At 44.1% G+C, this 25,490-nt stretch overlaps 1 protein-coding gene across 21 annotated transcripts in view; it reads right to left on the reverse strand.

The window, feature by feature from the left end:
- NPR2 (natriuretic peptide receptor 2) overlaps positions 1-25,490 on the reverse strand; it is a 50,382-nt gene that overhangs the window by 12,744 nt on the left and 12,148 nt on the right. For 4 of the 21 annotated variants that reach the window (XM_059411372.1, XM_059411371.1, XM_059411357.1 and 1 more), the window contains 9 exons: positions 22,849-22,917; positions 20,495-20,755; positions 11,659-11,737; positions 10,985-11,125; positions 10,168-10,213; positions 7,903-7,975; positions 6,387-6,531; positions 3,595-3,870; positions 2,574-2,779 (listed from right to left, as the gene is read on the reverse strand). In XM_059411372.1, coding sequence (XP_059267355.1) covers positions 2,574-2,779; positions 3,595-3,870; positions 6,387-6,414 — 510 coding nt within the window. In that variant the 5' untranslated portion in view covers positions 6,415-6,531; positions 7,903-7,975; positions 10,168-10,213; ... (2 more) ...; positions 20,495-20,755; positions 22,849-22,917. Of the gene's footprint in view, positions 1-2,573; positions 2,780-3,594; positions 5,042-5,218; positions 5,251-6,386; positions 6,560-7,902; positions 7,976-10,167; positions 10,214-10,984; positions 11,126-11,658; positions 11,738-20,494; positions 20,756-22,848; positions 22,918-25,490 lie in introns of those variants that run through there. The other 17 variants (XM_059411373.1, XM_059411364.1, XM_059411368.1 and 14 more) reach the window with 13 other exon arrangements.

A 25,490-nucleotide genomic window follows, 5' to 3' on the forward strand; every position in this document is an offset into this window, starting at 1 on the left:
ATTTTAGGAATTAAAACACAAGAATACACAAGTACACCTTCTCCAGCTGCCAGGCTGACAAGAGCAGCCCACATCATGTACCCTCTGGAAAACTCCACTGTACAACTGTGAGGGGTAAGAGTAAGGAGGCATGGGACGCCTGGGTGGCTCAGTTGGTTAGGTGGCTGCCTTCGGCTCGGGTTGTGATCTCAGTGTCCTGGGATCGAGTCCCACATCGGGCTCCGTGCTCAGCAGGAAGCCTGTTTCTCCCTCTGCCTCTGCCTATGCTCACTCTCTCCGACAAATAAATAAATAAAATCTTAAAAAAAAAAAAAAAAAAGAGTAAGGAGGCAAATAAACATCTTAGTATTGCGTTTTAAATAGTTTTAATCTCCTGGTCCTTCTGATAGGAGACATAGAAATCTTCCTCGACCACACTAGCTAAGGTACAATTCCCTTTTATTCCCTTTACATGAGAGGCCTTTGTTTTGTTTTATCTTTGTTTTTTGTGGGTTTTTAAAGTAAAATTCATTGCAAGTCATTCTAAGTTTGTATTTATTTGCTTATTTAGTGTCTGTCCTTCCCATTAAATGTAAGCTCCAGGCAAGGACTACATCTGTTACATTCTCCACTGTATACCAGTACCTAGCAGAGTGACTGGGATATAATAGGGGCTTGGTAGATACTCACAGAATGAGTCAATCTTTGAATGAATTAAACATCAACTGAACAATGCGGTAAATTCTACAGGAGACAGAGTTAAGCACAAGAATAGGAAATTCAGTCCAAATTAAGGATTGTTTCCTCAAAGAGAAAATAACTCGTCTGAGTCTTAGAGAACACATAAATATTATTCAGACAGACAAAGGTAAGAAGGTTCTTTTAGGCAAAAGTTATAGCATAAATGAAACCCATCCTACCACTGCCCATGTTCAAGTGTGACAGTCATGGACTCAGACCCAGACATGTCACTCACAGTCAGATACAACCAAGTATATACTGACAGCCACATAAAACTTTACTCATTGGGGAAGACAACCATCAAAGTCCAGCCCTTGTACACATCTACTGAATTTCAGACTCAGAGAATCCCCATAGGCCCCCTCAAATCCTTTTCAGGAAAAGGAGGGATGTGAATAAATAAATAAATAATACATGTATATATAAATTGGTGAAAAATTGGTGAGAGTATCAGGGAACAGTTTGTGGGTATGATTTGAAGAGGCAGAGATTTGGGATGAGGGAAGGAAGTCCATTCCAGAAAAAAGGAGCAAAAAGCACAAAGGCAAGAGAACACGGAGGCCCAGAGTCTAGGGAACTGAGAGAGGTCGGTTTGGTTGGAGTACTGGGCAAGAGGGACACCAGGAGGCAAAATTGAAAAACTGAGCTGGGGCGCCTGGGTGATTCAGTGGGTTAAAGCCTCTGCCTTCACCTCAGGACATGATCTCAGAGTCCTGGGATCAAGCCCCATATCAGGCTTTCTGCTCCGCGGGGAGCCTGCTTCCGCCTCTTTCTCTGTCTGCCATTCTGCCTGCTTGTGATCTCTCTCTGTCAACTGAATAAATAAAATCTTTAAAAAAAAAGAGAGAAAGAGAGAGAGAAAAGAAAAACTGAGCTGATCACAGACTGTAGAAAGTCTGAAATGTTGTGATGTCAGGATTTTATTGTATAGAAAGTCAGTCATTAAAAGTTTTGAGGAGTGAAATGAATGGAGTCATGTCAATTTTCCCCATAAATTATTTTGTAAATTCATGTCTTTCCACTCCTACTACTGCCACTGTCATTCAAACCCATATCACTTCACCCCATTCAAGACCCAAGTATAGGCAATCTTACTGCCTCTAGCCTCTTCCTCTCCTAAGCCAATCTGAATTCTGTCTCTGTATTTCTCTTTGAAAAAAAATCTCAAGGACCCCACATTCAAGTCCAAGTATCTTAATCTTAGGTTCAGGGCACTCCTTAATTTGATTATGCCTCTGCAACATTATTTCCTATATCTGCTTCAAGCCAACCTTCTTTCTTGGCAGGTCAGTGTCTTTTGGTCCCCCAAAAATGCCCATTCCTATCTTTTTCTCTTTGTTCAGGCTGCTGTATCTTTTCTCCCACTCAGACTAGGAAGATGACATCTATCTTCCAAGTCATAATAGATTCTTACCCCTTTATGAAAAGGCTTTCCTAAACCCATTCAGTGTCCCTCCTCAAACCGCCTCAAGTTCTCAGTGTCTGTTCCGGGACACACAGCATCATCTTTTTCAGACTTGTAGCTAACTGTACTACAATCATGCCTCACTTATCCAGAAAGGTTGGAAGTCCTCTCAGGGTCTGGAACCAGGTCTTTTCTAGAACTTCTCCCTCTCACAGTATGGGACTTAGGAGTGTTCTGGGATCTTGGGAGGTAGTGCCGACACCAAAAAGAGCCACAAAAGTGGAGAAGTAGGAAAGAATGATATGAAACTTAAAAAGCCTCTGTTCATTTCCCTCCTATAGTTCATAATTCCAGCCCTATATTTGGGGTTTCTGCGGGTCTTATGAGAGACAGAGAATGTCCAAAGAAGCTCCTCTTCCCCCTCCTTCAAGTCTGGCTCAAATGATACCTGAAAGGCCTCTCTGAGGGCCTGGGCCTGTTCCCGGGTGCGATTGTCTTGCCAGGGCCGGCCTGTGGAGCGTGTGGGGCCAGCACGGAGACTCTCCCCAAAGACATCCAGGTAAAAGAAGACATAATCCCCATTGGTCAGGTTCTCCCTCTGGGCCTGAAGAAGAATCTCATGCAGCATCTCCAGAGGGCCACAGATATACACAACTGAGAAAAGGTACAAGACAGAGGGGAATTCTTAGAAAGGATCCAGTCCCCACACAGCCCCCTCTCTGAACCATCTGCATTTCCATCTTTAGCAGGAAAGAGAGTGCCCTAACCTATCAACCACCCAACATATGCTCCCCATCCCTCCCCCTTGGAGTCTATCTCATAAGTACCCTGGGGCCTTATGGACCATCTGGCAGAGGTCAGAGTGTGACTCCAGACCCCAGAGGAAGGGAGCTATCAGCTTTAAGCCCCTCCTCTTCCCAGAGCTCTGCCTGTTGCCCCCCACCCAACCCTCCTCTCTGCCCTGCCGTTCTCTAGGCTCAAAAGCACTGATTGCTCAGAATTTCTCTCGGTGTCAGCTACCCTGTCTTTCCCAGACAAATCTCCTGAACCCCAAAAGTTCATTTATGGAGTCCTCTCTATTTTTCTGCCACAAAGGGGTCTTGGGGCCCTAGTCTAAGAAGTTTCTGCTCACAGATGGATACACATCCACTACTCCAGGGCACTCATTTCACACTGCTCCCCAAATTCAATTTCCACCCAATCCCACATTCTTCCCTGACACAGGATTCACTTCTCATTCCACCTTAGCTCTTATCCCTGGCTTACAGCTGCCTGTGCCATCCACAAGCTTCCCTAATAGAACGCCTTCACCCTCTCACAGATGCTCTGTCCACGCGTGCTTCTTGACCCCAGCCACCAGCTCCTCAGTGCCCACCTCCATCCACCTTCTCCCAGTGCTGAGCTCCAGGGCGACAGCGACCCTCCTCCCCCCACACCCTGACCTGGACCTGGACCTGGACCACACTCACTGCGCCCGTTGGCCCGGATGAAGTGGGTGGCCTGCTCCGGCCCCCCCGGCTCTCGGGCATACACCTGGTGCTGCACACTGAGGTTGCTGCCCTGCAGGGCTTCAAAGACGCCCTCGATGGTGAAGTAGTGAGGCCGGTCATCGGTGCGGGCATCCAGATACAGCAAGGCAGCACGGGCCGTCCAGTTGAAGTGCCCATGTAATGTCACTACAAACTCACCCAGCTTGGGAGCAGAGGGGCCAGTACGCACCAGGGTACGATAATGCTCATTCTTAGCTGCAAAACCAGAGGCCACAGCACCCGCAGTCAGCAGGGGAAGACGCCAGTGTGAGGCAAAGCGGGCCACAGAGGCAGCAGGGTACACGCAACCGGGGCCCAGCAGAAGGTCAGGGTCGTGGTACAGCTTGAGGTCCACCGCACGCAGTGGTGCCAAGTACTCAGAGCAGGCGCCGTCTAGTTCGGAGCTGACAAACCGGAGGTCCACCGGCAGCGCCCGGCCCAGCGCCTCCATAGCTAGAGCCACTGCAGGACCCACCCGTGGCCAGGCCCAGGCATAGCTCAGGTTATGTTCCGGCAGCACCACCGCCAGTGTCAGGTTCCGTGCCCCGGGAGGACGCACCCCACCTGCCAGGGCCGCCAGCAGCAGCAGGAGTGATGGCAGTGCCATAGGGAGAAAGCAGCAGCCCCAGCACCCGCAGAACCTGGTGCCACTCTGGCCTAGGGGGGAGGCAGGAGCACAGCCCAGCCTGGAACCTGGGGAAGGTGGCCGGGAAGGGAAGTGGGGTAAGCTAGGTAGGCTGGGATACAGAAAGCGGTGGCGATGGGAGAGGGGGAGATAGGACAAAGCCCCACGGATAGAGGCAAAGAGTGGGTCTACCAGCCCGGGGCAAGGAGCAAGGGCTGAGTAGAGTCGCACAAACAGGGAGGGACCAAGGGGGCCCGGGACTGGGATGGGGACCGTGAGAGGTGAAGGAACCTGATAAAGCTGGGAAAGAAAAGGGGATCAGAGACTGGGATGGGGTGGGGGTGGGGGGGAGGCTGGTACAAAGAAAAGGCCCTGGGGGACCTCCCCGCTGAAGGGGCTGGGAGGGCTGAGAGCTGCAAAAAGGAGGACCAAGGGGGTAAGGTGGGAGGGGGCCTGCGCCGCGGAAGGACTGAGACCATGGGCGGGCGGGGAGCGAAGCAAGGCCTGGGCCGGACGAGAGGGAAAGGCAGGGGTAAATCTCCCTGTAAAGGCTTCTCCAGAAGCTCCAGCTTGGACTAACGGGCCCAGGGCGCTGGTCCCATCCGGAGCTGCGGCGGCCCCGCCCGTGTCCCAGCTCCTCTCTGCTCCGCTCCTCCTGGGCCCCGGCGGCCGGCGCTTCCTCCCGCCCCCCGCCTGGGCCCCCAGGCGCGCCGCTTGTCCAGGTCAGGTCGCCGCGGCCGGGGCCCGTCTCCGCTCCCTGCGCCGGCGGCGGCGGCCGAGTGTGACTCCCTGGGCAGGCCGCCCGCCCCCGCCCCGCGCCTTCCCCGCCCCCTCCCCCGCAGCCCCTCCTCCTCCCCCTCCGGCCCCACCCTCCGGCGCCTGCTGTCTCCCCCCACCCCCTTCCCTGACGCCCAGGGACAACCCAGATCTCCTACCCACCCAGTGACAACTCGGGGGCTCCACACAAGGGCTTCTTAGGCCGGCGAGGTTCCTGGGCGTCCTCTCACTTTAAGGGCCTACCCCTGTCTCCCCCAAGCCCCCGGCCCACTCCGCCACTCTCTCCCCATCTTGCACGGTGCCACAAGCTCAGAACTTCTCTTCTCCCCACACGTGCACCCCGCTGTTCTTAGGGTACCCTCTCAACTCCCCTGAGTCCCTCCAACAGTCTAGTATCCAGAAAGCAGTCAGGAATCCCCAAATATTTGGTATCCTTACTAGTCCTCCGCCTAGTAAACCATAGCACACTTCCCATTGCCAGGAACCTCTCACTCCTTCACCATGAAGACACATGCCTGCTACCTGGCAGATGGTGCCTCCAGGACCAATGGACTCCGATGGCTGATTTTTACCTGAGTCCTTACAAAGCCCTTGGGTGGGTCTCCTTCCATAGAACTCAACCCTCCGACCTCCCTCTTCCTTCCCCATGCTCCCTTCTGTCATCTCCCATGTCCTCAGAGGCCCGTTGTAGCCCACTAGGCCTCTACCACACCATCTGCTCTAGGGACCCAGCCCCAGAACGGCCACTCCTCTTTAGTCTCCCTGCACAGCCCAGGCTTGCACCTGATAACAGCTCACAGACTGACTAAGCAAAACATTCCCCACCAACAGTGGAAGCCCATTGTATCCCCCTTGGGCTCCACCCTGCTCCCAAGTCACCAACCTAGAAGGCTCTCCCCAGATACCTATATCTGGCATGCCAATCTGATCCCAAGAACAGCTTATGAGGGATGATATCATGGTTGCTGGGAGGAACTGCTATGGGACCTTGGGGAGTGTCTCTCAAATTGTCATAAAGGAGAAGCATATAAATCCATTTTCTTCCCCTCTCTGAGAGCCACAGCTTGTCTCCCCGGTTCAAGCCTCTTCTCCAGAAATCACAGTGCCAAGAAGCTGAGAGCTCCAAGAGTAAAGGGAGGGGTGTAGGTGTGTAGGGGGAGAGGAGGGGCCTAGTTTCTCCGAGATGAAGGCGACACCTAGTGGTTTTGAGGGGGAAATTAAGAACAATGACATTTTATTCTTAGGTGTGATATTTCTTTAATTGAACACTGGCTGACTTGCATAAGCTGTAGGGATGAGTACAAGAAAAGCTGAATAATGTAGCCCTTACCTTGGAGGAGTGTGTAATTGGAATCCATGGGGTGCAGAAACCAAGGGCAAGGCCCCAGCAACAACTTGCCCAAGTGCAGTAGAAATGGAAGCTTTAGGACTTCTTTAACACAGAGGGATGACAACTCCAATTCTAGCTCCCAACACTGTGAATAAAAAGGAATTTTGTCCTATCTGAGCAAGGAAGAGAAGGACAAAACAGTCAAAAGGGTGATGGGACAACCTGAAAAAAACATTGTTCTAACTTCAGATCACATCAACCAAATGATACGTTTTAAGCAATGATATGCAGTTTAATAAAAAAAGCAAATCTATAATGACACAATCTCTGCCAGAATCACTAAATTTCATGGCTAAGAGGAGCCTTATAAATATATCGTTCAATAACCTTATTTCTGAAAACCAGGAGCCCAGGTTGGCTCAGTTGGTAGAGCATGTGACTCTTGATCCTGGAATTGTGAGTTCAAGCCCCAGGATGGCCATAGTGCCTACTAAAAATAAAAAATAAAAAAATAACAGAAAACTAAGTCCCAGAAAAGGAAACTACTCCTCCTCCAATCCTACATGGCCTTCTAATATCAGAGACAGGAATCCAGGTAAAACTCCGTTTAGATATTCTCAAGGTGGGGCTCTGTACAGATACTGTGCTAACTCATGAACTTACTGTACAAAGCCATGTTTTTAGGATAAAAGACCACCAAAGACAGAGACAAGTCTCTCTGGAACACCTGCAGACCCTAGTGAGGATGAACACCACTGTTGTCCAGACTCCCACACAAGTTCAAGTATATGATATGTCATTATTCTGAACATTAAGAACAACTCTTAATTATGTTATGGATTAAACTTTCAATCATCTTGCCCCTTTCCTTCCCACTAATACTAGAAAGTGGGAAAGGGCAGGGAAATAAAAGTTAATTGCTTAATCCAATTTCTTATTACCACCCAGTGAAAGGTTTTTATTTGTTTTTTCATTTTTGAGGAGAGGCTGAAAATACTATGTAAATGAGAACTTTGGTTGTCTATTTATTCCCATTATCTAAGTGATCACTGTTCTCATTGATGTGGACAAAAATATTTTGGCTGTATTTGGTGACCTCATTGTAATTCATAGAAAACCCAAGCAATCTAAAGACCCTGCTAGCCTGACCAGCACCCAGCCAGGCTTCACCTTTCTCTCCGTAAGGTTGGTATGGCCTCCCACTACTTCGCAGACACCACCTATAATTTCTTCTAGAATAGGGCCCAGCCCAAACACCTCTTTTCTCATCTACTACCAAACTGCCAAGCATCAAATCAGCTAGCTGCTAAAAGCTGCTTGGTTTCCAAAGTGCCCAGTTCCACAGCAGAAAAAAAAAAAATCCTACCTCCAGTCACACTCAGGCCAAAAGAAGCTCAAAACCCTTGCCGAGTTCTGGGGCCACCATGGGATCTAGTCTCATGCTAATCCTCTCCATGGCAGGCCCTGAGGCCCCAAACTGACTCCCAGTTCGGTACGGAACAATGTTAGAAATTACCTGATTTCACAGCTAACTCTGGACCGTGAGGTTTGCTCCACACCAGACCACACCTCCAGACCATGTCTCCAGACTTGAAGGGTTCCAGGAAAACAAGAACAAAAACAAAACAAAACAAAATGAAAAACAGAAACCACACACCTTAAAGTCTTCTCTCTGCTTGACTGACCTAATATGCAGAAAAGGCCTTTAACTATATGTGAATTTTCTCCTACACACAACACGGACAGGTCTAAAGGAACCTGCCAACAGAGGGCAGAGAACAGCCATGGAAAGCAGAATAAAATAAAGGAGAAAAGATATATTTTGAAGCAGCATTTCAATAAAGGGAGAGGAGGAGGCAGCGTAAAAAGAGAAACACAGTGAAACATATTGAAGGCAAAGAGAGAGTTTACAAAAATTCTACATTGCTTCTTTTAGCCCCAGTGAGGGAAGAGAATCCTGAAAACAGGTCAAACTCCATTTTCACTCATGTAGCCCACTCCTCTACACCTCTTTACTCCCCTCATGCTCTATACAGCAGTTCACAAAATGGCTTCAGACCTTGGGTCCAGTTCACCTTCTCATAATATTCAATATCTTTCAAGAGCTGCTATTATTGTTTAAAGGGTCAAGGGTTTTTACTTTGTATTCACACATCATTTTACTTTATAAGTTAAAAAGATTTTGAATTTAAAGTGCTTTCAAGGGTGCATGGGTGGTTCCATGGGTTAAAGCCTCTGCCTTCGGCTCAGGTCAGGATCCCAGGGTCCTTGGATGGAGCCCCACATCGGCTCTCTGCTCAGCAGGGAGCCTGCTTCCCTTCCTCTCTGACTGCTTCTCTGCCTACTTGTGATCTCTGTCCATCAAATAAATAAAATCTTTAAAAATAAATAAATAATTGTTTTTTTAAATAAAATACTTTCAAATCAGAAATCAGATCCCGGCTTCTAACTTACCTGTCTAGATATGTATGCTGAAAATTGAACTGGTACCATACTCTGAGGGCCAGAAACACGAGTTTTGTGAAAAGACATGTCACATGGATGGTTTTTCTAAGGATTCTTGAGTTTAAGAACGTCAGAAGGAGCAGCTGTGTGCTTATCTTCACAACAGATCATGCCCCAGGTGAACCCTATTTTTTACCCATCTGCTCCATTAAAGCCTGGACCTGCACCTCTATGTTCTTCCACACGTGACATGTTTTCCCAGACACATATACTGCTTCCCTATGTTCCTAATACCATCCTTCAGCATTATTACCAACCCCAGTAATTACTTAGCTCCCACTGGGAACACTGGATAACATAAAGCTTCAGATATAATATTCTGTGCTATATTTCTTTCTCCACTCCACTTAAAAGTCTAATGTCTTTACAAAATCTTTCCCTGAGAAAAAGAGACATATGTTCCCTGCCCCACAAATATGTCACATAAAAATAAGTAAAGGAGGGGTGCCTGGGTGGCTCAGTCACCATCCAACCCTTGGTTCAGCTCAGGTCCAGATCTCAGAGTCCTGGGATGGAGCCCTGTGTAGGGCTCCGTGCTCTGTGGGGAGTCTGCTTTACAGTCTCACTCCCTCTCCCTCTTTTCCTCCACTCACTCTCTCTCTCTCTCTCATGAATAAATGAATCTTTAAAAAAAAAAAAAAAAAGCAGTGGCAAAGGAAACATGACCACAACAGCTTCTAGAGAATGGAAATGTATTAATCACTCTCTAAATCTTTTGCTCTACTTAGAATTTCCTAGAGAAGCCAAAGAATGGGAAGAGGAGGAGAAATCTGAAACAGGATCTGACAAAACTGTGCTCTTTTCGCATGGCTACAATATGTTATGAAAACCAAAAGAGTAGCTATCTATGGCCTTGTAGAATTGGTTGGCAGACAGACTAAAAGCAGGAAGACCATTCTGAGGCTCCTGGAGAAATCCAAGCATGAACTGCTAAGTGCCTGATCTAGGGTGATGGAATAGTAATGGAGAGAGAAAAACAAATATGCTATAATAGGAAGGAAGAAACAACAGGACTTGGTGGCAGACTAGAGCCATAGGATGAAGAGGAAGAAGGCAAAGACTATGCTAAGGTGGGGGGGGTGGTCTCACAGGTAAAGGCCAGGTGAAAAATGTAAATGTGAGAAGGAGCTGGGGGTCTGCAAACCCTAAAGCCCCTGCTTCATCAGACGTGGGTGCCCCCACTGTGGGATGGAGCCCAGAGTTGTCAGCTGGTCCAATTCTCCTTTAGGACTGTTTCAACAGCATCTGTGACAACTCTCTGGGGCTCCAGTCTTACCTCCCTCCAAGTCATCCTCCACGATGTGCTCCGATGCCAAAGTGACCTTTCGAAACAAAAACCCAAGTATGTCACTTCCCTGCTCAAAATCCTTAAATGGTTCCCCATGGAAGATGTGTTTTTCAAGCTGTTATTTTTGGTATCAAAACCCTTCCTTCAAACCACAAATTTAAATGTAAAACAGAAATGAAGCCCAGCTGTTCCAGAAGCAATAGCAGTGGCAGGCCAAGATACCCATGCCCCCTGCCCTTCGTGGCTCTCCACACAGAGCCCCCAGGCCTCTGGACCTCTCCCCTTCACATGTGGGGAGCACCAATTATCCAAAATGTATGTATGTAAGATGGTTTCAAGGAATCCACTTCCAGATCCTTGCCTTCCATATTTACTCTTTCCTAAATGAACTGCCAAAGAACACCTTGTGCTTGCACAGACCTCCTGCTTTAAGAAAGAAAGCCATGTCCCTCACTCATGCCAAAGCTAAGGATGAGGAGTTGTTCTAGGGAGTCAAAACTGCTGGGACACCAAGCAAAGGGATATATAAAGAAGACATTGATCCAGGAAAACTGTGAAAGATGAATCAAGGTGCCTTAAATTGATAGGCTTCCTGCCTTTTCCCCACCCTACACATAATTCTGTAAAAGGTAAAACAGCATTGGAAATGGCAGGTTTAGGTGCGCCTGGGTGGCGCAGTTGCTTAAAGTGTCCAACTCTTGGTTTCAGCTCAGTTCATGATCTCAGTCAGAGTCTTGAGATCAAGCCCTGCGTTGGGCTCCACACTCAGTGCAGAGTTTGCTTAAGACTTTCTCTCTAGGGGCACCTGGGTGGGTCAGTCGTTAAGCATCTGCCTTCGGCTCAGGTCATGATCCCAGGGTCCTGGGTTTGAGCCCCTTATCGGGCTCTCTGCTCAGTGGGAAGCCTGCTTCTCCCTCTCCAACTCCCCCTGCTTGTGTCTCTCTCCCTGTCAAAAAAAAAAAAAAAAAAAAAAAGGCATGTTTAGCCTAGGCTGGAGTTCATTAGCCAAAGAAGGATATATTAGTGATATATTTTGCCCTAAAAGTAACTGAAATACACTAAAATAATTGGATTTTACTATATATAAATTATACCCCAGTAACTTAACTTAAAACAAGTCAACCAAAAAAATGTAACTGGAAAGTTCTGCAGGTCATGAAAAAATTCATTAAATAAAAAACACAGGTAAACAGGTAAATAACTTATTTAGTATTTAGTGTGCTTTATAAAATAGCTAAAAGTCTACTTTATTGAATTGCCATGAGATATCTGTTACAATTATAGTCAATCCTCAGTTCATTCCAACTTGTAAAAATAATCAATGTTTTCCATCTCCTATTAACAATACATAAAGGTAAGCTCGGATTATAAATGTGAGATTTCAACTTAAAATTGTGTAAGAGGGTTATTATTATTTTAGGGAGCTCAGGAGCAAAAAAGTTAAAGGTTTGTGGCTCAAAATAACACTATGAGGAGTACCTGGCTGGCTCCGTCTGAAGAGCATGCAACTCTTGATCTCAGGGTCATGAGTTCAAGTCCCACGTTGGGCATGACTCTACTTTAAAAGATAAAATAAAGCAACACTTTGAAAATCAATGGCTAGGGTGCCTGGGTGGCTCAGTGGGTTAAGCCGCTGCCTTCGGCTCAGGTCATGATCTCAGGGTCCTGGGATCGAGTCCCGCATCGGGCTCTCTGCTCAGCAGGGAGCCTGCTTCCTCCCCTCTCTCTCTCTGCTTGCCTCTTTGCCTACTTGTGATCGCTCTCTGTAAAATAAATAAATAAAAATCTTAAAAAAAAAAAAAAAGAAAAAGAAAATCAATGGCTACATAGTGACTCTTGATCCTATCAAGATGTTAGTCTCCCTTCTGCTAATAAATATTTTAAATAACAGCAACTTACTAACTTAAAATGAAATTCAGAGATAATATAAGCTATCTATATACATAATTTCAAAACACCAATAAAATGTCCTAGCTGTAATAGAAAACAGAAGTAAAAGACAGTAACTGGTGGTAAAATAGTAGGTATTTCAATACATAAGTGATTGGACAGAACTATGATAGAAGATTCAAGGAAGCACTCACATATATGCACCTAATTTTATTTTATTTTATTTATTTTTTTTTTTAAAGATTTTATTTATTAATTTGACAGAGAGAAATCACAAGTAGACGGAGAGGCAGCCAGAGAGAGAGAGAGGGAAGCAGGCTCTCCGCTGAGCGGAGAGCCCGATGCGGGACTCGATCCCAGGACTCTGAGATCATGACCTGAGCCGAAGGCAGCGGCTTAACCCACTGAGCCACCCAGGCGCCCGATATGCACCTAATTTTAAAGAACGAGTAAATAAGGATTTAAGAGATCAGAAGCGATCCTATTTAAAAAAACATACAAACAAACCTAGATTAAATACCAGTGTTAGGGCAAGTAATAACAGACCAAATTTATTTATATATAATACCCTACACAAATGTTCGGTGGAACATTTGAGAATCATACAGAACTCAGGAGATCTAAATCATGCAGAATCCAGAGCTTTTGACAACCAAAATGTACTGCCAGTGTTGAAGTACAAAGACTGACAAGATAAAATTCCTTCTCTTGCGGAATACATGACCTAGTAGCAAAGGTAGAAAAGTAGAGGTAGAAAGGTAGAAAATACCTGCTTTAAAACAATATTCTCAGTTACATGGATCTGCTCTCACACTGAAGTCTAGCATCTGTGGCTTCAACTACTAACAGGACACTAGCACCCACCTCCCATCACTATAGCAATGAAAAATGTCCCACAAATGTCCAAAACACCCCTCCACGAGCAGTACCACTGGTGTTAAGAACTGCTGGCCTCCAGGATAGAGAACCAGCTTGTTAGCCCATCGGGATCTGGGTGCCAGCTTTTCTTTCCTGCCTCCTCTGCAGCCACAATGCCTTCGAAACATACAGAACTCTCTGTTGTTCTCTAAGTGAGCCACACTACTCCATGCCCATCTTTTTTCCAACAGACTGAAATGTCTTCTCTTCCCTTGCCTCCTGACTAACCACTCATCTTTGAGGCCTCTCAGGCCACTTTCTGTAACCCTTACTACATCATCTTTAAAGTAGGTAGCTACTTTCTACCTACCCTGCTAGACTACGAATTCCATGAGGGAAAAAATTCTCCCATGTTTAATCTTTGTACCTCAACATCAGCAATACATTTTGTTGTCATATCAATGTTTTATCAATGAATAAACAAGGGGACAGTTGAAGGAATTCACTTTACAAGAAAATGAGTTATTTCCTCTGAGACAGCAGGGAAAGATAGGACAGGATCCAAGGATGGAATTAGTGATAAATAAATTTAACTTCTTTGTTGAGCACTGAACTCAGCTGGGCATAAACATAAACTCCCCCCTATCATAGTCTTAATCTGGGCCATGACAAATATCTCCTTCTCACTCACCAGTATGGACAGATTCTAGAACTCTCTGTTCCCTTTCTGTTCTATAAAAACTCAATCCAATCCAACTGGTTTAAAAGCCCATCCCAGGTCCAGTGAGAACTCATCTACCCTCTTCCAACCCAAGCTTAAGCTGTGTGCGGCTTAAGGAACCTAAAGTTGAAAGGGGACTATTAGGATGCCTGGGTGGCTCAGTTGGTTCAGCCTCTGCCAGGTCATGATCCCAGGGTCCTGGGATTGAGTCCTGCATCAGGCTCCTTGCTTGGCAGGGAGCCTGCTTCTCTCTCTGCCTCTGCCTGCCGCTTTGCCTGCTTGTGCTCTCTCTCTCTCTCGCTCTCTGACAAATAAATAAATAAAATCTTTAAAAAAAAGAGAGAGAGAGAGAGAGAGAAAGGGGACTATTGTCCCTTCTATGGCTTCTCCTCTTCTGCTTCTAGTTCTCTAGAAGGTTCTCTAGGAAGGTTCTAGCTCTTCAGGGGTTGGGAGCCAGGAGGAGAGCAGAAAGGAATGAAGTAACCATCTCTTTACTAAACGAAGCACTTATTGCAAACCACTCCTGGCCGTGGATGACAGGCCATTAGAGCCTGTTGCTTGGCAGATATCAAAATGCCAGATCTCTCATACAGTGCTTGTCTGAGTTCTTTATAAAGTCCCATGAGGACTCTCCACTGAGCTGTGCTCTAATGTAGACAATCCTGTTCCAAGCCATTTCCCTTAACACTCCTAACTTCCATCCAGCAGGTAGCTTCTTGTATGGGCTACCAGCAAGATAGATGAAGCCCAGCTATCCTTCTCAGGGTCCCTTTGACCACAAGAAACACAAATAACCTTGCTAAGCTGAACACAAGGAATACAGGTTATTCCACTGCTAACCCCCTTCCCTGCCCTACTTCTAATTGCCTTTCCTCTTCTCAGATAAATGCAGAGCTGAACAAATCCACTGTCCAAACAGTCCAACCAGGAAATGAGAAATCAGTCACCTTTATACACTCTCTTTGATAGCTTCTTGCTTGGTTTGGGGGCTAAAGGAGGGGAAAGCACTCCCTGCTAGGGTCATGATGCCCTCCCCCTTGAGTCATCTTACATCTTATGCAGACTGGGAGTGAGGTGGGGTAATGAGGAATGGGTGGGGCTAGTGGCTGGAGGTTCCAAGGCCAGTTCTGCTCCTTCTTTATAAACGCTGGAGAGAGTGACTGACCCCAATTACTAGCAACTCTCTCTAGAATGTGTGTTACTTAGTGTTTCTTTGTCCCACATCTTTGGAACCTAGTCACCAATTCCAGGGCAAAAGGAAGGACTCAACTCAATATCTGCTACAATATGCTGAAATGAATGAAAGGGTATATGAAATAAACAGCTCAGCTGCATTCCTAAACATTCCTAAGAAGGTCATCTTCTGAGTGTCAGAAAGAACCAGGAGTTAAAAGTTCAGGCAGAATATGGGGCACCCAGGTGGCTCAGTCAGTTAAGTGTCTGCCTTTGGCTCAGGTCAAGATTCCAGGGTCTTGGGATCAAGTCCTGAGTCAGGCTCCCTGCTCTGCCTATTTCTCCTTCTCCCCCACTTGTGCTCTCTAGCTCTCTCTCTCTCTCTCTCAAATAAATAAATAAATAAACAAATAAAATCTTTAAGAAAAAAAGGTTCAGGCAGAATAAAGAAGACAGACACAGACCGTGGATAGAACATCAGATAAAAGCCACGGAGAGGGGCGCCTGGGTGGCTCAGTGGGTTAAATTTATTAAAATAAATAAATATAAATAGAATACATAAATAAAAATAAAATAAAATAATTATAACTAATTATTAATTATAATTAATTATATTAATAAAATAGTTATATGTGATATAATAAATATTTGTGTTTATATATTTATGTATGGTATATGAATAATATTAATAAAATTAATTAATAATTGGTTTATTAATTAACAGTTAATAAATTAATTAAATGAAATAGAAATAAATAAATATAAAATAAAATTCAGTGGGTTTTATTTATTAAAAAATAAATCTTTTTTATAAAGCCATGGATAATTTCCCCTCAATTAAAAAAAAGGCACATATACATATTACCCATAAAATGCTGCATATCATTTCAGGGGCACAAGGATCCAGGATCTCTTAAAGCATCCAAAGGGGCCAAAGGACCCCAGATTAACAAATTTTAGGCTAAGAGAAAGCAAGCACGAAGGTAACAGTTGATCATATATGTAGGAGGAAGGAGTGGTATTTATGCAGGTAAAGCAAATGCTAGAAGGTCAGAAATTTAGGGACACAAATACCCAGAGGCAGTCTCTGTCAGATGCCAGTTTTCTAAATGCAATATTTAATCCAAACTATTCTGATTTCTTAACACTATTCAATTTATTTTTTAGTATCGTGCCATGATACATCCTTCTATATAGTAAATATAACAAATAATTGAGGGACTCCAGAAAAAGGACCAGGTATTTGATTGTGCCTAAAAATATAGTTGGGGCACCTGGGTGGCTCAGTGAGTTAAAGCCTCTGCATTCGGCTCAGGTTGTGATCCCAGGGTCCTGGGTTCAAGCCCCACATCGGGCTCTCTGCTCCACAGGGAGCCTGCTTCCTCCTCTCTCTACCTGCTTCTCTGCCTACTTGTGATCTCTGTCTGTCAAGTGAATAAATAAAAAATCTTTTTAAAAAAATTAAGAATTTTAAAAAATCAAATATAGTTGTTAAACTAGAAATCAGTAACACCGATTGCCTCTGTAAGGGGAATGAGTATCTAAGGGGCAAGAAGGGACATATTTTTTAAATTATATATTATTTTTTATTTCTTTAATTTTGTAACATGTGCAATTATTACTCAAAAACTTTAGTTGAAAATTAATATTAACCATAAACCAAAAAGTATAAAAAATATAATATTGATAAAGCATACTTGATACTTTAAATATATTAAAGGAAGATAATGGGACATCAAAACGAAAGATGGCATTTCCTTACATAGGTAAATCCACATGATGTATTCCTCACAGCTGCACTAGGAATATTTAAAATATTAGATAGTGGAATGGTGACATCAGAGCTGCTGTAGATTAAATGTTTGTGTCCTCCCAAATTCCTATGTTGAAATCCTAACCTCCAAGGTGATGGTATTAGGAAGTGGGGCCTTTGGCAGGTGATTAGGTCATGAGAGTGAGTCCTCATGAGTGGGATTAGTGCCTTTATAAAATAGACGCCAAAAAGCTCCTTCACCCAAGTAAGGACACAATAAAAAGACCACTGTCTATGAGAAAGCAGGTCCTCACCAGACACAGAATCTGCTGGCACCTTGATCTTGGACTTCCCAGCCTCCAGAACTGAGAAATAAATATTTGTTGTTTATAAGCCACTCTGTCTGTGGTGGTTTGTTACAGTAGCCCGAATGCCCTAAGACAAGAGCTGAGAGGCTTCTTCTGAAAACCAGTGACTTGGGGCAAAAAAATCATCAAGTGTTATGGAAAAGTGTAATCCGATATTAGCAGACCTTATTAGGACTAGAATGTTTTTATAAGAAATGGGTACTTTAAAAACTCTCCAAACATGATTCAGATAATTTCATGTATAATGTGATAAAAACAAAGCTAAGATTTTTGGGGTGTCTCTGGCCCAAGAATGCAGTCATGAAAGCAATCTGATTTTCCATAAAGCAATCTTGGCCAAACACCAGACAAGACAAACCATAAGGTTGATTTAGACTCTTGCTTGAGGACTGAGCCTGATTATTAAAACACAGAAGTACATACATGGACAGTCGGATGAGAATAGGGCTCTAAAAACAACAAGTGTGACACGTATGACTATAAGACCTCCACAGGAGTACATGAGTCAGACATCATCCTCAAACACCTGCTAGGTCCCCGTGAGAGAAAAATGGAGTGGTAACACGATGCCAGCTTCTCCAGCCAAATGACAGCTGAGAACCTCTCTCATCGGCTACTGAGTAACAAAACTATCTAACAAAAAGGGAATAGAAGGTTGTCCCTCATGTGAGGTTCAGAAGAAAAGAACCCTAATGTTTCTCTTTCGACTCTAAGCTTTACACTAACCTGGCAGGGATCAAATAAACAGATTCCAGGATCCCCAGACTAAAACCCCCTTATAAGGAAAGCAAACATAAATGTACTTTGTAAACTGTCTTGCATTGTATACATGTTAATTATTATGGTAATTATCAGAGACATTTACCACCCAAAAATGAACTAGACCTCACCACCAGCAGGTTGAGGTCATATTCTGGAAGGTGAAATGTTTTAAATAATGAGAGTAGGGGCGCCTGGGTGGCTCAGTGGGTTGGGGCCTCTGCCTTCGGCTCAGGTCATGATCCCAGGGTTCTGGGATCGAGCCCCGCATCGGGCTCTCTGCTCGGCAGGGAGCCTGCTTCCTCCTCTCTCACTCTCTGCCTGCCTCTCTGGCTACTTGTGATCTCGCTCTCTGTCAAATAAATAAATAAAATCTTAGATAAATAAATAAATAAATAAATAATGAGAGTATTTGTTTTTATAATAGTGCACAAAGGTTTTCAATTTTTCATCTCTTCATTGCAAAGTCCGAAAAGAGGAGCCAGTCGATGACACATGATCAAGAGTTTAGTAACTGTGAAGTTCAGTTCAATAGAAGAAATATTTATTGAGGGGCTGTTAGAAGATACAAAGGTAAGTGAGCATACAGTTCCCTGCCTCACCCACACTTAAGAAGTATACTAACTAGGGGGGCACCTGGCACCTGGGTGGCAGCCCAGGTTGTGATCTCAGGGTCTTGGGATGGAGGCAGCCCCGTGGTGGGCTGTCTGCTTCCAGCTTCTCACTTACCCTGGCCTCTGGTCTCTTCCCCTTGTTCCTTCGGCCTAGGGATGACAGAAGATTCCTGCTGTTGGGAATCTCTGGGTTGCCTCACCTTCTCTTGAATGGCTTCTCAACTCTTCTTTAACTTTTATAGCTAATTCTCGGGATGAAATTCTCTCTGGTTTAAACACTTAGAGGGACTTCTATTTTCCCGGCTGGAACCTAAATGTGGCAACTAAGTTAAAAATGAATTTACTGGTATGGAGAGCAGAGACCCTGATTCCAAAATCTGCTAAATTCAAAATTAACTATTGGTGTGAGTCCAGATGAGTTATGCAGAGAAGCACAGAGAAAGAACTGATTTCCCTCTTCTCCCAAAAGAACACAGGAGAGAAAAAAGTTTGGGGAAGAGAGAGAGATGGGAGCATTATGGGTTTCCTACTTCCCCATCCTCAGGGTAATATGGGGAAAGGGCTGCTGAAAGGACCAGGACATAATTGAATCCCTCCTTAAAATCTGGGATGAGTCAAAGAATGGATCTGCATAGGACCAGATTAAGGCCTTTAGAAACCTTAGAAACCCGAAACACGGAAAGATTATGGCAGTCCACCCCCCCACCACGCCCCCACCAAAACAAATAAAATCAATCCTTAAGTGTAAAGAAGTATAACAAATTGGTTTTTAACAAAGTAATTACTTTCACATTTTAAAAAATGTGAATCAGATCTGGGTGCCTGGGTGGCTCAGTGGGTTAAAGCCTCTGCCTTCGTCTCAGGTCATGATCCCAGGATCCTGGGATTGCCCCGCATCGGGCTCTCTGCTTGGCTGGGAGCCTGCTTCCCTTCCTCTCTCTCTGCCTGTCTCTCTGCCTACTTGTGATCTCTGTCTGTCAAATAAATAAATAAAATCTTCTTTAAAAAAAAATACATCAGATCTTATCCTCTAAATCTATCTGATAGCCCTAGGCACACACACTTAGTCTGCCCATTGGGTCGTCCAGTGATGAGTCCGTGCAGCTTGCCTTGTCCACAGCTCCAGTGGTCAGTTTCTCAAGGATGGCGCATTACATGTTTCTATGGGCATGCAGGGGGTTGGAGGCTGCATCGCCTGAGGGCCCAGGAGTAGAGAAAAGGGACTCTGAAGCTCACATGGGCCCAGATGGAGTTGGTGTGCCAACAAAGGATCTGTGAAAGAGCATGAGGATGTGCAGGGGTCACCTGCTGGTATAAGGGTTACAGTGGATGTATTTCCAAACGGTTATCCATATATGGAAAAAGCTAAAGCACCATCCAACAAAACCACCATCCATCAAAACCGCCACTGGCCATCATCTTCTTAGAACCGACCATGGGGGAGGGGAAGGCATGACAAGCTACTGCAGAGAGGAAACAACTAGATGAGACCAATAACAAGGGTATAAGCCTCCCCTATAAGGACCTGACTGTGTACAAGTTCTGACAGAGAGAACCAAATAGGCAGGGAACAGGCATAAAGCCCAGAGATGGAGCTTTGAATTGGACTGGGAGTTGTAAATCATGAATCTTAGTTTCCACATGCACAGGCGTGCACGCGCACGCACACACACACACCACTGAATTGAACCAAATATACCAGAAAAATACAATACTAAGTTTTCCTCTATTAGTGTGTAGGGGGTGGGGGGGGGACATCAGCTCTGAAAACAAAAGTTAAAATCTCTGCATGTCCAAGTCTGTGACTATGCAATTACATATTGACCCACTTTCACGATTTTAGCTAGCGCCAGAGGTTTGGTAATGCCTGCATCACGATCTCCAGCTTTACTTGTTTTCTTCCTCAGGTGATTCCTTCTGCCAAGAGTACCCTCCCGACTCCCATCACATATTTTGCATATTCAAGTTTAACACTTCAAGGTCCAGTTCAAGTGCTGCCTTCTGTGGAGAACTGTCTTATTTGAACCTTCACAGTGTTTTATCTGCCTCTCTTTCATGGAGGCTTTCGTGTCTGGCGTCATAGAACAGTATGGGTATATTTCATTCCTCCTGCTAGGCAGTAAGCTACTCGAAAACAGAAGACATGTTTTATTCATCTTTGGATCCCCTTAGCACTTACCGTATTTGTTGACAGGAAGAACACTATCCTTCAGAGTCTAGATGATTTCTCCTAAGAAGATGTCTTTAAAAACTGTTCCTGAGGGGCGGTCTGGGGGGCTCAGTCAGTTGAGCAGCTGACTCTTGCTTTTGGCTCAGGTCATGATCTCAGGGTCTGGGGATCAAGCCTTGCACTGGGCTCTGCTTTTGGCGTGGAGTCTGCTGGAGATTATCCCACTCACCCTCTCCTTCTGCTCCTCCCATTTGCATGCTCTTTCTCTCTCTAAAATAAAAATAAAATATTTCATTTTATTTTTAAGATTTTATTATTTATTTGACAGAGAGTGAGACAGACAGCAGGAGAGGGAACACAAACAGGGGCAGAGGAAGAGGGAGAAACAGGCCTCCTGCCTAGCAGGGTGCCCAATACAGGGCTCAGTCCTAGGACCCTGGGATCATGACCTGAGCCGAAGACAGATGCTTAACGACTGAGCCACCCAGGCACCCCCAAAATATTTTTAAAAATAAAATAAAAAATGTTCCTGCAATTCCACTTTTGATGCTCCTTGCAGCTTAAGAGTCACACAAGAAAATCAGTCTCACCAATAATTATTGCTAATACTTATTTTGTGCCGTATGCCAACTACTGGGCCATGAACTTCACATCTAGTACCTCATTTAATCTGCCTAACAATCCTCTAAGACAGGTACTATTATAGTGAAGCTTGAGATTGTTAGAGACGTTAACCAATTGCCCAAGGCTACCCATTAAGTGACACAACTGGGATTATATATATATATATATATATATATATATATATATATATATGTAAGTATATATTGTGTATATATATATATTTTATAGTGGCTAAAAAATTGAAATAACAATGAAGGACTACTTTATTTTTACCTATAGAAAAGATTTCTAGTAATAATACCTAATTTTAGCAAGTGTGCAGGAAAATGGTACTCTCATACATAGCCAGTGGGAGAACAATCTGGTACAACTTCAATAATGAGGATAATTTTTCATTCTTATTTTATTTTATTTTAAAAGATTTGTTTATTTATTTATTTGAGAGTGAGTGAGTGGGAGGGAGAGGGAGAGGCAGAAAGAATCTAAAGCAGTATCCATGCTGAGTGCAGAGCCCAACCTGGGGCTCAATCCCACAACCACAAGATCATGACCCAAGCTGAAACCAAGACTCCAATGCCAACTGACTCAGCCACCCAGGTGCCCCCTTCTTTTTTCTTTTTCTTTTTTTTAAAGTAGACTCCACAGCCAATGTGGGGCTTGAACTCATTACCCTAAGATCAAAAGTCACATGCTCTACTGACTGAGCCACTCAGGTGCCCTTATGTAACTCCATTTTCAATGATATATATTACTCTTATAACAAGAAAAAATTACGAGATTCTTTAAAAAGGCATCAGAGATAAAGGATACCAAAAGATTTTAAGAAAAGTACTTTTTTTTTTTTTTTTTTTTTTTTTTTTTAAGGGAGAGAGAGAGTCGGGGTAGAGGGAGAGAGAAAATCGTAAGCAAGCTCCATGCCCAGCATGGGCAATGTGGGGCTCAATTGCATGACCCTGAGATCATGACCTCAGCGGAAATCAAGAGTCAGACACTTAACTGACTGACGCACTCAGGTGCCCCCAAAAGGTTTTTTTTTTAATCTCACTGAAATAGGTCTGTAGTTTCCATTTAACAAATATACCAGATAAAACTGATGGGAGTTTTTATATATAAATAACCAGTATATTTATTTAAAACACTTGATGCTTCTTTCATATAACTGCAACACAGTTAGTGTGCAGCTCAATAAATACTTATTGAATAATCTAGTGTAACATTTTTATTTAGTGTACAGCTCAATAAATACTTGCTGAATAATCTAGCGTAAAATTTTTATAAATGATTTAGATGAGAAAGAACACAGAGATGTTCCTGGTTTACACATGACAGTAAGTTCCTCTGTTTATATTTCAATCGCATTTGCCATTGTTAACCACTACCTAGTTCTTGAAACCCTCAAGACTTCCAACACGGCTCATTTGCCTAGTTATCCTCTCATCTCAGTATCCACTAATCTCTTACTGGAGCAAAGGTCCTCATCCTCCTCTGCACTATGAGCTTCCCCCAACCCCCTCCCCCCTTACCCTGGTCCTCAGCTTTCTGCATTCTTTTTTCCATGCTCATTTCCTTGGTGAGTTCACCTGCAGCCATGGCATCATCACCTGTCACCTCAACGTAGATAATTTCTGGTGGAACATGACCTTGTTTCACTGGGTGTGGGCATGTGTGCTGTTAGTGCTACATATAAAAGGTATTCCATTATTGTGCAACAGTAATGATTAGAATTTTATGCAACTCACCAAGGAAAAGATTGCTTGGAGGATCTGAGGACGAGTTGTTGGCATCAGTGGCAATAAATTCCTTCCCCTCTTCATAAAGTAAACCAAATAAAAATACATAAATATTAGAAAAGTCAGCAAAGCACATGTGTGAAATTCTCAGGTAATGGTATACCTTGTTTGGGGGAAGGAATAAACTAAGTAAGTGAGTTCATTGACCAATAGAAGATTTTTTTAAGGCTCTAGATTCTACATTTATAAAACTCACTTAAATGAAGAAAGCACATATTTTTATTAATCACATATTTGTTTTATTATTTTGCTGGTAGTCAGTCCTAGTCAGCCAATCACATTACTCTTGTGGACTCAGCTTCAAGACAGACTTTCTAACTGCCTCTCTCCCACTCCGATCAGATTTCTTTTTTTTTTTTTTTTTTTTAAGATTTTATTTATTTATTTAACAGAGAGAGAGAGAGACAGGGAGAGAGAGTACACAAACAGAGGGAGTGGCAGGCAGAGGGAGAAGCAGCTTCCTGCTGAGCAGGGAGCCCAGTGGGATCATGACCTGAGCTGAAAGGCAGATGCTTAACAACTGAACCACCCAGCTGCCCCTCCAATCAGATTTCTGCACTTAAGTTTCTCCTATATGAAACTGCAGGCTACAGGGAGCATGCAAATGTATTATTTAGACCTATGGTATATTACTCATAGGTCCTGAAATAAGTTAAGGGCTATAGGCATTCCTGACCCAATATACAGAACAAAGAGTATAAAAGACTTTGGGAACAGGAAGATAGAACTTTTTATTAATTTTTGCCTAATCCCAGCAGGAAAGCAAGCACGTGGTAGAAAGCTCCACAGAATATTATTCCATAGGAAAGGTCATCAAAACCCTTACGGCTATGAGCAAGACTAGGCCCAGATAGTAGCTCAGAATAGCAATAAAAGCCAAGACTCACTGAAGGGTAGAAACAGCCTTTAACATCTATCTAATAAATAAGCTTCAGACAAGCAAAATAGGAGAAAAGGAGATGGTTGAAGAAAACAACACTTCTAAGGGTCCGAGCCACTAACACCTCTGAATATCTACAGTCCTGGGCCCTCCTCTGTGGTAAGTGCTTATTGGGGCGGTAGGTAAAGAGGCAGAGTCTGGGGCTTGCTAGCCATGCAGAAGGGTTATTAGAAGTATGTATATATGGTGGGGCTCCTGGCAGTGAAGCGGCTGCCTTTGGCTCAGGTCACAATCCCAGAGTGCTGGATCAACCCATCAGGCTTCCCGCTCAGCAGTGAGTCTGCTTCTCCCTCTCCCTCCCCCCTTGCTCATGCTCATGCTCCCTCACTTGCTCTCTCACTCACTAATAAATAAATAAAAATCATTTAAAAAAATAAGTATGTATATATGGAAGTTATTACTCAGAAAGTAACCAAAACAAAGACCAAGAACCATGGGAAATGAATTAGGCACCAGAATCAGAATTGCAAAGATGGAAAAGAGGGTGAGGATCAGCTTTGGGGAAGTGGTAAGGTTGTAACAAAATTTGTGGGATGGTTCGGGACAATAGACTGGGATTCCCCTGGATCCTGCTGAACCTGACCAGGTTAAAGGTGGAGCTTTGAAGGTAATACAGCTGTGTGGGAGCCTTCTCCTTCCTCTGACCCCCTGCTACCTCCTGGAATTTAGGTTGCTTCAGATTTGACAGGCAGAACGCCGCCATGTTATTAGGGAGACACTTAACATGACGGTGAATTCTGGGTCTACTCCTCTGATCCTCTGTAGCCCACCCACCCTATCAGATATCACAGGTAACTTCAGCAGCACCAGGAGTCCAGCCAAACACTCTGACATTTCTCTACAATAGACTGTAATGGGACAACTTCTGTGACACCACCATACCATAGGTTTCTTCCAACTACCTGGCAGCTCTCTCTCAGTCTCTTAGTGGCTTTTCCTTCACTACCTGTCCCTCGGGTTCATTGGTATTCCTGAAGGCTTTATTCTAAATTTTCTTTTTTCTCCACCCAACTCTCAATAATTCTATCTATACGCATGCATAACTCCAATAACTATCTCCACGTGCCAAGAATGGATTCGGTCAGCTCTACATTAATATATCCAATTGTCTACTGGATCTCTTCACTTGATGGACTTGCAAGCACTTCAAACACAATGTCCAAAATCAGACACATGATTTTCCCCCAAAGTATCTTAACACCCCGAAGTTCTCTTACTGGTAACTGGCACCATCATCCACCTACATGCTCAAGCCAAAACCTCAAAGTCATCCTTGAATTCTCATCTCCCTCACTGTTCACATCTAAGTCTTGCTGGCTAGACCTCCAAAATATTCTCTCAAAACCATCCACTTCTCCACTGCTCTACCCTACACAGAGAAAACCACCACAATCCTTCACCCGAACCAATATAACTGCCCTTTAACTTGTCTCCTAGAGTCTAGTGTTGATCCTCTCTCGTCTGTCTATAAAACAGCCAAAATGCAGCACTGGCCAACTCACTCTTCTGTGTACAACCCTAGACTGGCCTCCCCTTTATGGGATGAACTACAAACAACTTATCGTGGATTTCAAGGTGCTCTGTGATCTGTTCCCTTACTTCCACATGATCACCTCAAAATCATTAAAGTTACCATATAAACATAGATACT

The sequence above is a fragment of the Mustela nigripes genome, chromosome 9, assembly GCF_022355385.1.
Source record: "Mustela nigripes isolate SB6536 chromosome 9, MUSNIG.SB6536, whole genome shotgun sequence".
NCBI lineage: Eukaryota > Metazoa > Chordata > Mammalia > Carnivora > Mustelidae > Mustela > Mustela nigripes.